Consider the following 12620-nt stretch of genomic DNA (forward strand, 5'->3'; position numbering starts at 1 on the left):
TGGTCTAGTAGTATGACACTCGCTTCCGGATCGGAAGGTCCTGGGTTCGAGCATCGCGCTCGGCGCATAGTTGAGTCCTTGGAAAAGGCTCTTTACTCACATTCTCTCACCGTACTCGGGTGTAAAATGAGTACCTGGGCGTTAACAGAGTTGTCTTTGTCCGAAAAATTGTAATATCGCCTAACAGGCGTCATGTCCCGTCCTACATGTTAAATGTTGACCAGGGACCCCTTGTAAAGCGCTTTGAGCACATTTAGTAGATATTGCACTATATAAAGCTCAATAAAAATTAAAAAAAATATTTCAATGAAGATGATATGGTGGTGGTGGTTGCAGTAGTAGTAGTGGTAGTGATGATAATGTGGTGGTGGTTGTAGTTGTAGTGATAGTGATGATGATGTGGTGGTGGTTGCAGTAGTAGTGGTAGTGATGACGATGTGGTTGTGGTGGTTGTAGTAGTAGTGGTAATGGTAATGATATGGTGGTAGTGGTGGTTGTAGTAGTAGTGGTAATGGTAATGATATGGTGGTGGTTGTAGTAGTAGTGGTCGTGATGACGATGTGGTTGTAGTGGTTGTAGTAGTAGTGGTAGTGATGCTATTGTGGTGGTGGTTGTAGTAGTTGAGGTAGTGATGTGGTGGTGGTTGTAGTAGTAGTGGTGGTGGTGGTTGTGGTAGTAGTGGTAATGATGATGATATGGTGGTGGTGGTTGCAGTAGTAGTGGTAGTGATGACGATGTGGTTGTGGTGATTGTAGTAGTGGTAGTGATGATGATGTGCTGGTGGTGGTGTAGTAGTAGTGGTAGTGATAATGATGTGGGGCTGGTGGTTGTAGTTGTAGTGTTAGTGATGATATTGTGGTGGTGGTTGTAGTAGTAGATGATGTGGTGGTTGGAAAACACATTACAGGTTATTAAAATACATGATTACACACATTCTCTAACTTCATTTTTTGACAGCTTCATTGTGCCATAAATATACGCAACAGTTCTGAAACATTTTATTGTGGATTTTGATATTGTTTGTTGTTTTTCTTGTGTCGTTATGTTGACATAGATACCGAATGAATGGTAATTACTACATTCTCAGCCAACAACAAAATGGCGCTGAATACTTTCATTGGTGGACACTTTTTAGGCTTCGTACGTATTCTCATTCGTTTAATTCTATGGACATAATAGAAAAGTTGGTAACATCTGGGATGATCGAAGGAAAGAGAGCTAGAGGAAGACAAAAAATGACATTTTCAAATAACCTAAGAATGGCCAAATGTGATTTTAAAAGCAACACGTTGACTCCACGCGCAGGGGATCGTGATTCGTGGATGAGACAGTTATTGACCGGCGACGTGATCAATAGTACAGGCTATGATTGATGATGATGACACTTTAAAAACTTGAGCTTTTATATAGCGCAATATCCGCTAAACGTGCTAAGGCGTCTTTACAAAGGACCCTTAACCAAACAGCAACGATTTAGACATTCAAACGCGAAGTCAATATGAAGGGAGACGAAGAAGAAGGACGATATACACCATGAACCAAACTGTTTGAGCATCGTTTACCTCAGATGAATTGTTGACATTTGTTTCGGTCGGAAATAAAAGAAACAAGCAAACTGAAATCTCGCCTAGCAGGCGTCTTGTCTCGTTCTACATGCTAAGTGTTGCTGCTGGCTAGGGACCCCTTGTAAAGCGCTTTGAGCACAAAATTCTATATAAATACTCCAGATATGTTTTGGTTATTTTTCAAAATCTTATATCATCCAATCATCCATATGAGAAATCGCGTGATCTAAGCGTATCATTTCCTACTAACTCAACTTTTCATCTCCCCCTCATGCCCCCAGGGGGCAGCGTGGCTCAGCGGTACGGTCTTTGCTTCGTACCCAAAAGGTACCGAGTTCGACTACCCGCCTCGTTGTGTGGCCTTGAGCAAGTCACATCGCCCTAGCTCACTTTGCGGCGCTGCACTGCGGCTGACGCCTGGGCTATTTCAGTCTTCCTTTGGAATAGACCCTGAAGACAAATTTCCCCTTGGGGATGAATAAATGGAATTTAATTTAATTTAACACCCGTCTGAGGATGATCCAATCATCCATATGAGAAATCACGTGATCTAAGCTTATCCTACAAACTCAACTTTTCATCTCCCCCACATAACACCCGTCTTAGACGAAGCGTCACATATTTTCTGGACTCACCATTTTGAGAGCAGTGGTCAAATCGTTGACCATCACACCGTCCCAGTTTTTCTTCCAATATTCAAAAATACTCTTCTCCAGGGGTGCGTTCTGGCCGGCCATGTATTTGTAGGCGGCGCTCTCCTTGACCCCCAGGACCTTGACCTGATTCCCTGCGATCATCTCCTCCATTGTGGCAAACGGGAGGCTGTCGATATGCGGGTTGTACCTGTCCAGATGAATGAATGAATGAATGAATGAATGAATGAATGAATGAATGCATGAATGAATGAATGACTGAAGATGAGGGAAAAACAAACACACAAGAGATAAAATAAATAAAGAAAATAAAAGAAAATTCCTTTTATTCGTCCCATAGAGGAAATTTGTCTCTAGAGTCTATTCCAAGGGAAAACTGGAATAACCCAGGCGTTAGCCGCAGTGCAGCGCCGCAAAATTGAGCTAGGGCGAAATGACTTCCTCAAGGCCACACAGCGCAGCAGCTGGCAATCGAACTCGGAACCTTTCGGGTACGAAGCAAAGACCGTACCGCTGAGCCACGCTGTCCCCAAAGAGATTCTGATGTCTCAGGTAGTAGAGCAATCAATTCACACGTAAAGAGACCAAACTCGATCCCGGGTGAAATCGAATTTTTGTTTTGTTTTGTTTTATTTGTTTTCTCTTTTCTTTTTGTTTGGCGAAGACGTCATCGGGTCAGCTCAGTCCTTTCGGCTTTGTCTGTTGTCCTCCATAAATTCTGTCATTTCAGAAACTCTTTGGTCGCCCAAGCTAAAAAAAAGGATTTGGTTTTTCTGTCTGCGTTTCTGTAACGGTTTGAGTTTAACGGAAAGGGGTGTTTTATTTGTTTTTAAACGTTTTGCATACGGCGTTTGCAACACATTAAGCTCATATCAACGTCAGTAAAACGGAAGAAAATGGAAGAGTACTAAGTTGTAGAATTATAATTAAAGCACCTAAGAAAATGTAAGACAAAGGGGAACTGGTTCAAAAAGGGAACGAATGTAGATTCCAAGAGCACACTTTCAATATACTTAGTTTGAGATCACCTACAAGTCTCATCCAGTTACAAGCACAGGTCCCCAATAAGAGGGATACACTCAAATGTTTACACATCATATATAATATGTAAACAAAACATAATACAGAGCATGACAAGAGAGATGATTTACAAGATAAAAAATATCATCTCCCAAGACTAACTATACGTTTGACTGTTTCCCTCCCAGCTAGGGTATCTGGCCAGCGCCAGGACAAAACCAAGTAATCTCATTCCAAGACAAAGACAGAAGGCAAGTTCCTTAACAGATATAAGGGGATGTAAGACACAGCAAGTGCCTCCCTGCCCACTATGGGAGGTCAGGAACCCCACACAGGGGGATAGAACACACAGCTAGGGCCTCCCTGCCCACTATGGGTGGTCAGGAACCTCACCCAGCTCCTTCATTACGATATAACCAGAATCTTTTTTTTTTGCCTTGGCTAAAATGGTTCAATGTTTTACATCTGATTGCCAACATCACGCACTTCAAATACGTACTTCAAGTACAGCTCCACGCCTGTAGAACTCTCTCAGTTTTAGAACAAAATCTCCTCCTACTCTGCCGTACTCTGGAAGACCCCATATTTAAAAATTTGTCCGGAAAGCTCGTCCTTCAAATATCGATCGATTTAAATGACCCTTATCTTGGCAACAAAAACTCTTAAACCTGGGACGCTAATTTGGTACCCTGTTGTTGTATAGAATTAACTACTACGTCATTGTCTTACCTGAACAAGACAACCACCAGTCCAGCGATGTAGGCCCCAACCGTCATCAAGGAGAACATCCACCAGACAGCGGTCAGAGCACGGCCTGAGGGAGATCGCGGCGCTACACTAGCATCTGTCATATAAATAAATAAATACATACATATATAAATGAATAAATAAATAAATAATTAGATAAATAACAATAAAAATACCAATAACTGATGATAATAATTATAATGATAACACTAACACTAATAATAATAATTATAAAGATAACACTAACACTAACACTAATAATTATAAAGATAACACTAACACTAACACTAATAATAATAATTATAAGGATAACACTAACACTAACACTAATAATAATAATAATTATAAAGATAACACTAACACTAACACTAACAATAATAATAATAATAACAATATTAATAATAATAATAATAACTATTATTATTAACAATAACAATAACAATAACAATAACAATAACAATAATTATTATTATTATTATTATTATTATTATTATTATTATTATTATTATTATTATTATTATTATTATTATTATTTTAACCAATTACCAAAAGCTGCAATTGTTGTTGTTTAAATAATCCATTATTTGAATAAATCATTTTCGTACATTTTGTATTTCATTTCAGGCAACATCACCGTCATCAATTTACAATGGGAGGATATTGAGTGCTTTGCCTACAGTCAACGTGCACTTATTTGCAGGTCTGATAGCTCCATCCCTTATGCGCTCATTGCTGTAATGAAATTCTCCAAAAAAGTGTCCAAACCATTGTCTATTATGTGCGGCTATGTGGTCCAGTGGTATGACACTCGCTTTCGGATCGGAAGGTCCTGGGTTCGAGCCTCGCGCTCGGCGCATAGTTGAGTCCTTGGAAAAGACTCTTTACTCACATTCTCTCACCGTACTCAGGTGTAAAATGAGTACCTGGCCGTTAACAGCTTTGTCTTTGTCCGAAAAATTGTACTATCGCCTAACAGGCGTCATGTCCCGTCCTACATGTTGAATGTTGCTGTTGACCAGGGACCCCTTGTAAAGCGCTTTGAGCACATTAAGTGGATATTGCGCTATATAAAGCTCAATTATTTTTTCTTAGAACAACGTTAATTAAACTAGGCCCATAAGTAGGCTCGGATGTCAGACCTGCATAATATATGCACACGCCACCTTATCGTCATTCCGTCAATCCATCACTCCCCCCCCCCCCCCCCCCCCCCCCCCCACACCACCCAACCACCATACCCCTCCTCTCTATCTTCTCTTTCCAACGCTACCTGTTAAAACATTGCCGTTCATAATAATTTCATGTCCTGCTGTCTCGCATGTCTTCCAACAAAGGGCAGAGCGTCAGTCATTCTGTATTCAAGTCCGTTTTAGATTATTTATAGGGAATGAGATTAGCGGAAGAGTAGCGTCCCTTGATTGGACGTCACCCATAGTCTTGTGACGTCACCGGCGGAAACGTTATTAGAGAGAACGTCATGTTGGTTGTGCGCAGGCGTCTCTCGTCCTCGCGTCCGGTGAAAGCGGCTTGAGACACTTCAAAACCAAATTGACGTTCTCTCTGTAAGGTGACGTCCAATCAAGGGACGCTACTCTTCAGCTAATCTCATTCCTTACTTTGTGACATGGAACGGCAATGTGATGTTATGTCATCACTTAAAATGACTTTCTAAAAAGAATAACAAGTAGCTGAGCGACTTTAGTGGCGTTCCATCTTGTATTCAATAGTATATTTCATGGGATCATATTGTTTCCTTGAGCACTACTAACGACAACTCACTAGATGTGCGATTACTAATCTACTACTACGTAGAAAAAAAGGAAAAAAAAATCAAGAAAAAAAATCAAGAAAAAAAATCAAGAAAAAAAATCAAGAAAAAAAAATAAAGAAAAAAAAATAAAGAAAAAAAATCAAGAAAAAAAAATCAAGAAAAAAAATCAAGAAAAAAAATCAAGAAAAAAAAATCAAGAAAAAAAATACAAAAAAAAAAACACAAGAAAAGACAAAAAAAAAAAAAACACAAGAAAAAAAAACAAGAAAAAACCCCTAAAAAACAAGAAAAATAACGTGAGCTTTTACATAGCGCAATAACTACTAAACGTGCTCAAAGGGCTTTACAAGGGGTCCCTGGCCAACAGCAATAAGGAACATGGAGAACGAGGCATGACGCCTGTTACATTTTGTAAAAGACGGAGACAACGCTGTTAACTGTTAACCTGAGTACCGTGAGAGAAAGCGATTAAAGAGCCTTTTCCACGAGCGAGGCTCGAACCCAGGACCTTCCGATCCAAAAGGAGTGTCATACCTCTAGACGACAAGATAATAGCCGCACAAGTGGTCAGTTACAACTTAACTAACGGCTACGAGACCACACCACCCTGCGGTATTGATGATATGCGTTTAGGTAAAACAATCACAACATCCGCCTGTCAAATTAAACATACCAACCCAAAACCGTGCGTAACCTTTACGGTTTATATTTTGATTGATATAATTCAGCGAGAACTAATCACAAACGGGCTGTCTTATAATAATAACAAAGAACTGCGTGACGTCAACCTCGCTCCTTCTCTTTATGTTATGCGCTTAGACAAAAAGCTCACAACATTCGCCAGCAGGAAATAACGTACCGACACACACACAAATATGTATAACCTTGAACGTTTTTTTATAGTCTGATTGATATAATACAGTGGGTACTACTAATCTCTAACGGGCTGTATAAAAATGATAACAAAAGCTTGGTGACGTCAACTTCGTTCCGTCTATAGATAGTTCGAAGATGACGTCACTCATGTCTTTGTTATTGTTTTTTGCCATCCGCGTTTATGAGTAATGCTCACTGAACTGTATTAACCCGACTATAAACGTTCATGGATACACAGTTTGTGTGTTGGTCCGTTATACTTCCGGATGGCAATGTTATGAGCTTCTTAGCCAAGCGCATACTATCTATACGGGGTTTCCAGGATGGTTCCATTCACGTCTGCTACAATACTTGGTTTTCCTCGTAGCCATCGTTAACTTATAGATAGAATGCGCTTGGCCAAGGAGTTCACAACATTGCCATCCGGAAGTATAACGGACCAACACACAAACTCTGTGTAACCATGAACTTTTATAGTCTTGTTAATACAGTTTAGTGAGAACAACTCACAAACGCGGATGGCAAAAACAATAACAAAGGCCTGAGTGACGTCATCTGCATACTATCTATAGATAGTTCGACGATGACGTCACTCATGTCTTTGTTATTGTTTTTGCCATCCGCGTTTATAGATAGTATGCAGATGACGTCACTCAGGCCTTTGTTATTGTTTTTGCCATCCGCGTTTGTGAGTTGTTCTCACAAAACTGCATTAACTAGACTATAAAAGTTCATGGTTACACAGAGTTTGTGTGTTGGTCCGTTATACTTCCGGATGGCAATGTTGTGAACTCCTTGGCCAAGCGCATTCTATCTATAAGTAATTCTCACTGAACTGTATTAACCTGACTATAAACGTTCAAGGATACACGCAGTTTTGTGTGTTGGTCCGTTATACTTCCGGATGGCAATGTTATGAGCTTCTTAGCCAAGCGCATACTATCTATAGCCTGACACTGACCAAAAAGTCACGTCAAAATACCAGTCTTTGGCCACAAAAGAAAACAAATCGCGAGTTGTATTCACTAGTTCAACCAATGGGACCACTTGTTTCCATGAAATCTACTAACGACAACTCACTAGGCGATGAAAAAAACAAAACAAAAAACAAATAATGGCGTGAAAATGCGTCCTTTTGGGATTCAGTGTCAGGCTATAACTTAACGATGGCTACGGTTTTCCCAAAGAAAAGTTAATAACGTAAGAAGGACTGCACTTGATTGCACTTGATGGATGGATGGATGGATGTGTGTGTGTGTGTGTGTGTGTTGGGGGTTGAGGGGGGGGGGGGGGGGGGGGGGGGGGGCTAGCGTCGTACGTTGGGAAATCAATAACTGATAAAGATCAATTCCTAATATCAATTATTTACCGCACTTTGAGGCTGCACTCCGATACATTGCTCACCCGATGGGCATGCAGAAACAAACGTGATTTATTTATCGACGCCAACACACTAATGTATGTGTTTTGTTTTGTTTTTAAGGGTTTTACGGCGCTTGCAACACATTTAGGTCATATCAGCGCCAGAAAAAATGAAAATGGGATAGTAAAAAGTTCTAGAATTACAATTAAAGCACCCACGAAAAAGTAAGACATAGGGGAATGGGGAACAAATAGGGATCAGATGTAGATTCCAAGACCATACCATCAATGCACTAAGTTTGAGATCACCTATAAGTCTCATCCGGACAAAGGCACAAAATCCAACAAAGAGGAATACACACAAATGCTTACATTATATAGCTATTCAAAATAACAAATAGAAATAATACATAACAGAGAGATGATTTACAAGGAGAAAAATACCATCTCCCAAAACAATAACTATGCATTTGACTGTTTCCCTCCCAGTCAAGGACTCCGGCCAGATCCAGGACAAAACCAAGTAATCTCATCCCAAGACAAAGACAGAATGTTGGAAAACAGCTATAAGGTGCTTGGCTAAGAAGCTCATAACATTGCCATCCGGAAGTATAACGGACCAACACACAAAACTGCGTGTATCCATGAACGTTTATAGTCGGGTTAATACAGTTCAGTGAGCATTACTCATAAACGCGGATGGCAAAAAACAATAACAAAGACCTGAGTGACGTCATCTTCGAACTATCTATACACATAAATTTGTGTGTTGGTAGGTTTTATCTGGCAGGCATGTGTTTTTTTGGACTAAATATTTTACTAAAAACGCACATCTTCAACACAGGCGGACCAAGGGAACTAATCGTGTAAATTACGATACAGGAAATAAGGACTGCAGTAGTTATTTCCCCGGAATTTAAAAAAAGGCCGATCAGAACCGATTTTACGACATACAAGCACACCAATGAAAATATTACATATACGTTTAGTAGAAATCTTTCATTAGGCCAAATGGAGCTGGAGTTTATCCCGGTTTCTATAGCGTGAAACAGACAATAGCAATTGCTTTCTATCATTTGGGTTGGTCGCTAGTCTATAGTGCTTTTTGCCAAATCTAGCAGACTAAAAACTACCTATTTATTGCTGGGTGGACAGGAGGGTTTAGAAAAAATAAAAATCTCGACTCACACGGGATCGATCTCGGTCCCTTTGCGTGTGAAGCGAGTGCACTACCAACTGAGCTATCGGGACTTTTATAATCTTTCACGTCATCTATCCATTCATGTTCCGTAACATATAATAATATGTGAACAACGGTCTCAAACCGGTATTAAGTCAGTGTACAATCGTAATATCGCCTAACAAGCGTCCTTTCCTACATTATGTTAAATGTTGCTGTTGACCAGGGATCCCTTGTAAAGCGCTTTGAGCACATTTAGTGGATATTGCGTTATATATAAAGTTCAATTTTTTTCTAGTCCTAATACCGAATATCAAGTTTTTTAAAAAATAAGACAAAATTCCCTTTATTCATTCCATAGGAGAAATTTGTCTCTAGAGTATATTCCAATGGAAGATTGGAGTAACCCAGGCGTCAGCCGGAGGGCAGCGCCGCAAATTGAGCTTGGGCGAGGAGGTGACTGCACAAGGACACACAGCGCAGCGGCGGGTAATCGAACTCGGTACTTTCGGATACGAAGCAAAGGCTGTACCGCTGAGTCACGCTTCCCTCATAATCAAAACTAGAGGTCGGATGTGTGTACGTATAATGGTAAGTACAGCAGAAGCAAACACGGTTTTATAAATTGTATAGACCAAACATTTCAAAATTTATGGAAATTTAATAAACTTGAGCTTTTATATAGCGCAATATCCACTGAACGTGCTCAAAGCGCTTTACAAGGGTCAACAGCAACATTTAACAGGTAGGACGGGACATGATGCCTGTTAGACGATATTACAATTTTTCGGACAAAGACAACGCTGTTAACGGTCAGGTACTCATTTTACACCTGAGTACGGTGAGAGAATGTGAGTAAAGAGCCTTCTCCAAGGACTCAACTATGCGCCGAGCGAGGCTAGAACCCAGGACCTTCCGATCCAAAAGCGAGTGTCATACCACAAGACCACATAGCCGCACATAATACCAGTTTGACGTCATTTGTTCCACCCTCTTGTTATCAACATCCAAATCAAAATTAAGGTCAACTGTTAAATCGTCTGTTGCCTCTAGGGCAAAACATGTTGATGAATATGAAACATACAAAACATGTATGCTTGGGAGCAGCGTGGCTCAGCGGTACGGTCTTTGCTTCGTACCTGAAAGGTTCTGAGTTTGATCACTCGAGTTGCGCTATATGACTTCGATCAAACCACATCGCCATAGCTCAATTTGCAGCGCTGCTATACAGCTGACACCTGGATTATTCCAGTCTTCCCTTGGAATAGACCCCAGAGACAAATTCCCTCTATGGGATCAATAAAAGGAATTTTATTATTTATTTTAATTGAAGATCCCTGTAAAAGTCTCCCAGGTCTACAGGATCAACCAAGAAAATACTGGGTAGCTGCAAATAGACTACGGTCAAAACATACAAGAACAGCTGCCAACATGCACAAATGGGGGCTCCACGAATCACCAACATGCCCAAAGTGCAACCAAGCACCACAATATGCAAACCACCTCGTACTAGATTGCCCAGAGACAAAACTTGAAGGGGGATTTGAAACCATCAACAAATGTGATGATGACTTCCGAACCTGGATTGATACCTTGAACATAGAAGTGTAGCCGAACGATACTACTACATTATTTATTTTACTACTATGTGATCAGGTGTCTTTCAAACTCCTTAAGTTGCAAAACGGCGGGTAATGAGTTAACACTATCGTTCTACCCAAAGGATAACAGGCAATTGCTATTGTCCGTTTCCCGCAAAAGCAACCGTGATAAACTCCGGCTCTCTGTCTCTGTGTTAAAAAAATAATCATGATCCTAGTTCAGGGGAGGCAACTGTAAACGTTATTGCTCTATATTTGATTTGTTTTTATATTTTTTGGATTGTTTCCCTTGAACTTGGTATTTTGATCCGGCAGATAATGATGATGGTGATGATGATGGTGATGATGATGGTGGTGGTGATGATGATGATGATGATGATGATGATGATGATGATGATGATGATGATGATGATGATGATGATGATAATAATAAATGGCATTTATATAGCGCTTTACCCCGTTGTCACAGGCTCTAAGCGCTTTACAGTGATATAAATCAAAACATATTACAGTGAGACTAGTGTGAAGGAAACGTGATGCGAATTCAATTTAACAACAACAAAATATGAAAATAATATTGCAACATTATGACGTAAAAAGATAAAACTTTAAGCGAGATTTGAACGTTGGCAACGAATCCGAGCATCTCACGTGTGACGGGAGAGAGTTCCAAAAATGGGGGGCCGAAAATTGAAAAGAACTGTTCACCTATTTTACGAAATGGCTTAGGTTTGACAAGGATTGATTGGTCATTGCTTGACCTCAAGTTTCTATTGGGGACATATATGTTTAGAAGGTCTTTAAGATAGGAGGGACTGTTCGTGCTCAGGGATTTGTAGACAATAGTACAAATCTTATAGGCAACTCTTTTTTCAACAGGAAGCCAATGTAACTCACGGAGAAGAAGAGTTGCTGACGGGTATTTTTTGTTATTGCGTACAATGAGCCTGGCTGCGTTATTTTGAGCAACCTGAAGTGTGCTAATTTTGTCTTTAGCTAAATTCGCCCAAAGGGAGTTACAATAGTCCAATTTAGATAAAACCAGGGAATTAATTAAAAGTTCTGTTATATGCTTTGGTATTAAATTACGAATTTTGCTTATTTTTTCATTTCTATGTTCATAGATTGTATGGTGTTATTCACGTGGCTTGTCATGGAAAGATCTTTATCAATGATGACGCCAAGGTTTTTTGCTTTATTTGAAAATTCTATTGTGCTATTTCCGAGAGTAATAGGTGATTTATTTGCCTGTTTACGGATACTCGGCCTTCCACACATTAAAATCTCAGTTTTACTATCATTTAATTTTAACTTATTGTGGTACATCCAAAATTTAATCTCATTAAAACAGCTCGTAATTCGTTGTATTAAGAACTGTAAATTACTAAGGGGTGCTGAATCATATATTTGCGTATCATCTGCATAAAAATGATAACTCAGATTGAATCTGGATATCACACTAGAAAGGGGCTACATATATACAGTAAAAAGGACAGGGCCAAGAACAGAGCCTTGTGGCACTCTAAAATTTAGTAAAACTTGTTCTGACTGAACACCATTCACCACGATAGTCTACCATCGATCCTGTAAATATGATGTAAACCATTTAAGGGCAATTCCTTTTATGCCGAATGTATTTTCTAGTCTTCTTAACAAAATGTCATGGTCAATGGTGTCAAAGGCAACTGAAAGATCTAAAAGGCATAATACATTGATATTGTTAGCATCAGCATTACATAACAAGTCATTAAAGATTTTAAGAAGCGCCGTTTCAGTACTGTGTTGATTTTTGTAGGCTGACTGAAAGGGTTGTTCCAAACTGTTGTTCTTAAGATGAGATGTTAA

General features: G+C 39.7%; 1 protein-coding gene across 5 annotated transcripts in view; it reads right to left on the bottom strand.

The window, feature by feature from the left end:
- The window catches only part of LOC144980746 (putative glutamate receptor), a 73954-nt gene that overhangs the window by 7416 nt on the left and 53918 nt on the right, over positions 1 to 12620 (bottom strand). For all 5 annotated transcript variants that reach the window (XM_078928492.1, XM_078928491.1, XM_078928490.1 and 2 more), the window contains 2 exons: positions 3968 to 4082; positions 2201 to 2408 (listed from right to left, as the gene is read on the bottom strand). In XM_078928492.1, the coding sequence (XP_078784618.1) occupies positions 2201 to 2408; positions 3968 to 4082 (323 nt within the window). The remainder of the gene's footprint in view (positions 1 to 2200; positions 2409 to 3967; positions 4083 to 12620) is intronic.

The sequence above is a fragment of the Berghia stephanieae genome, chromosome 10 (genome assembly GCF_034508935.2).
Source record: "Berghia stephanieae isolate SIO BIC M18660-M18661 chromosome 10, UCSD_Bste_1.3, whole genome shotgun sequence".
Lineage (NCBI taxonomy): Eukaryota > Metazoa > Mollusca > Gastropoda > Nudibranchia > Aeolidiidae > Berghia > Berghia stephanieae.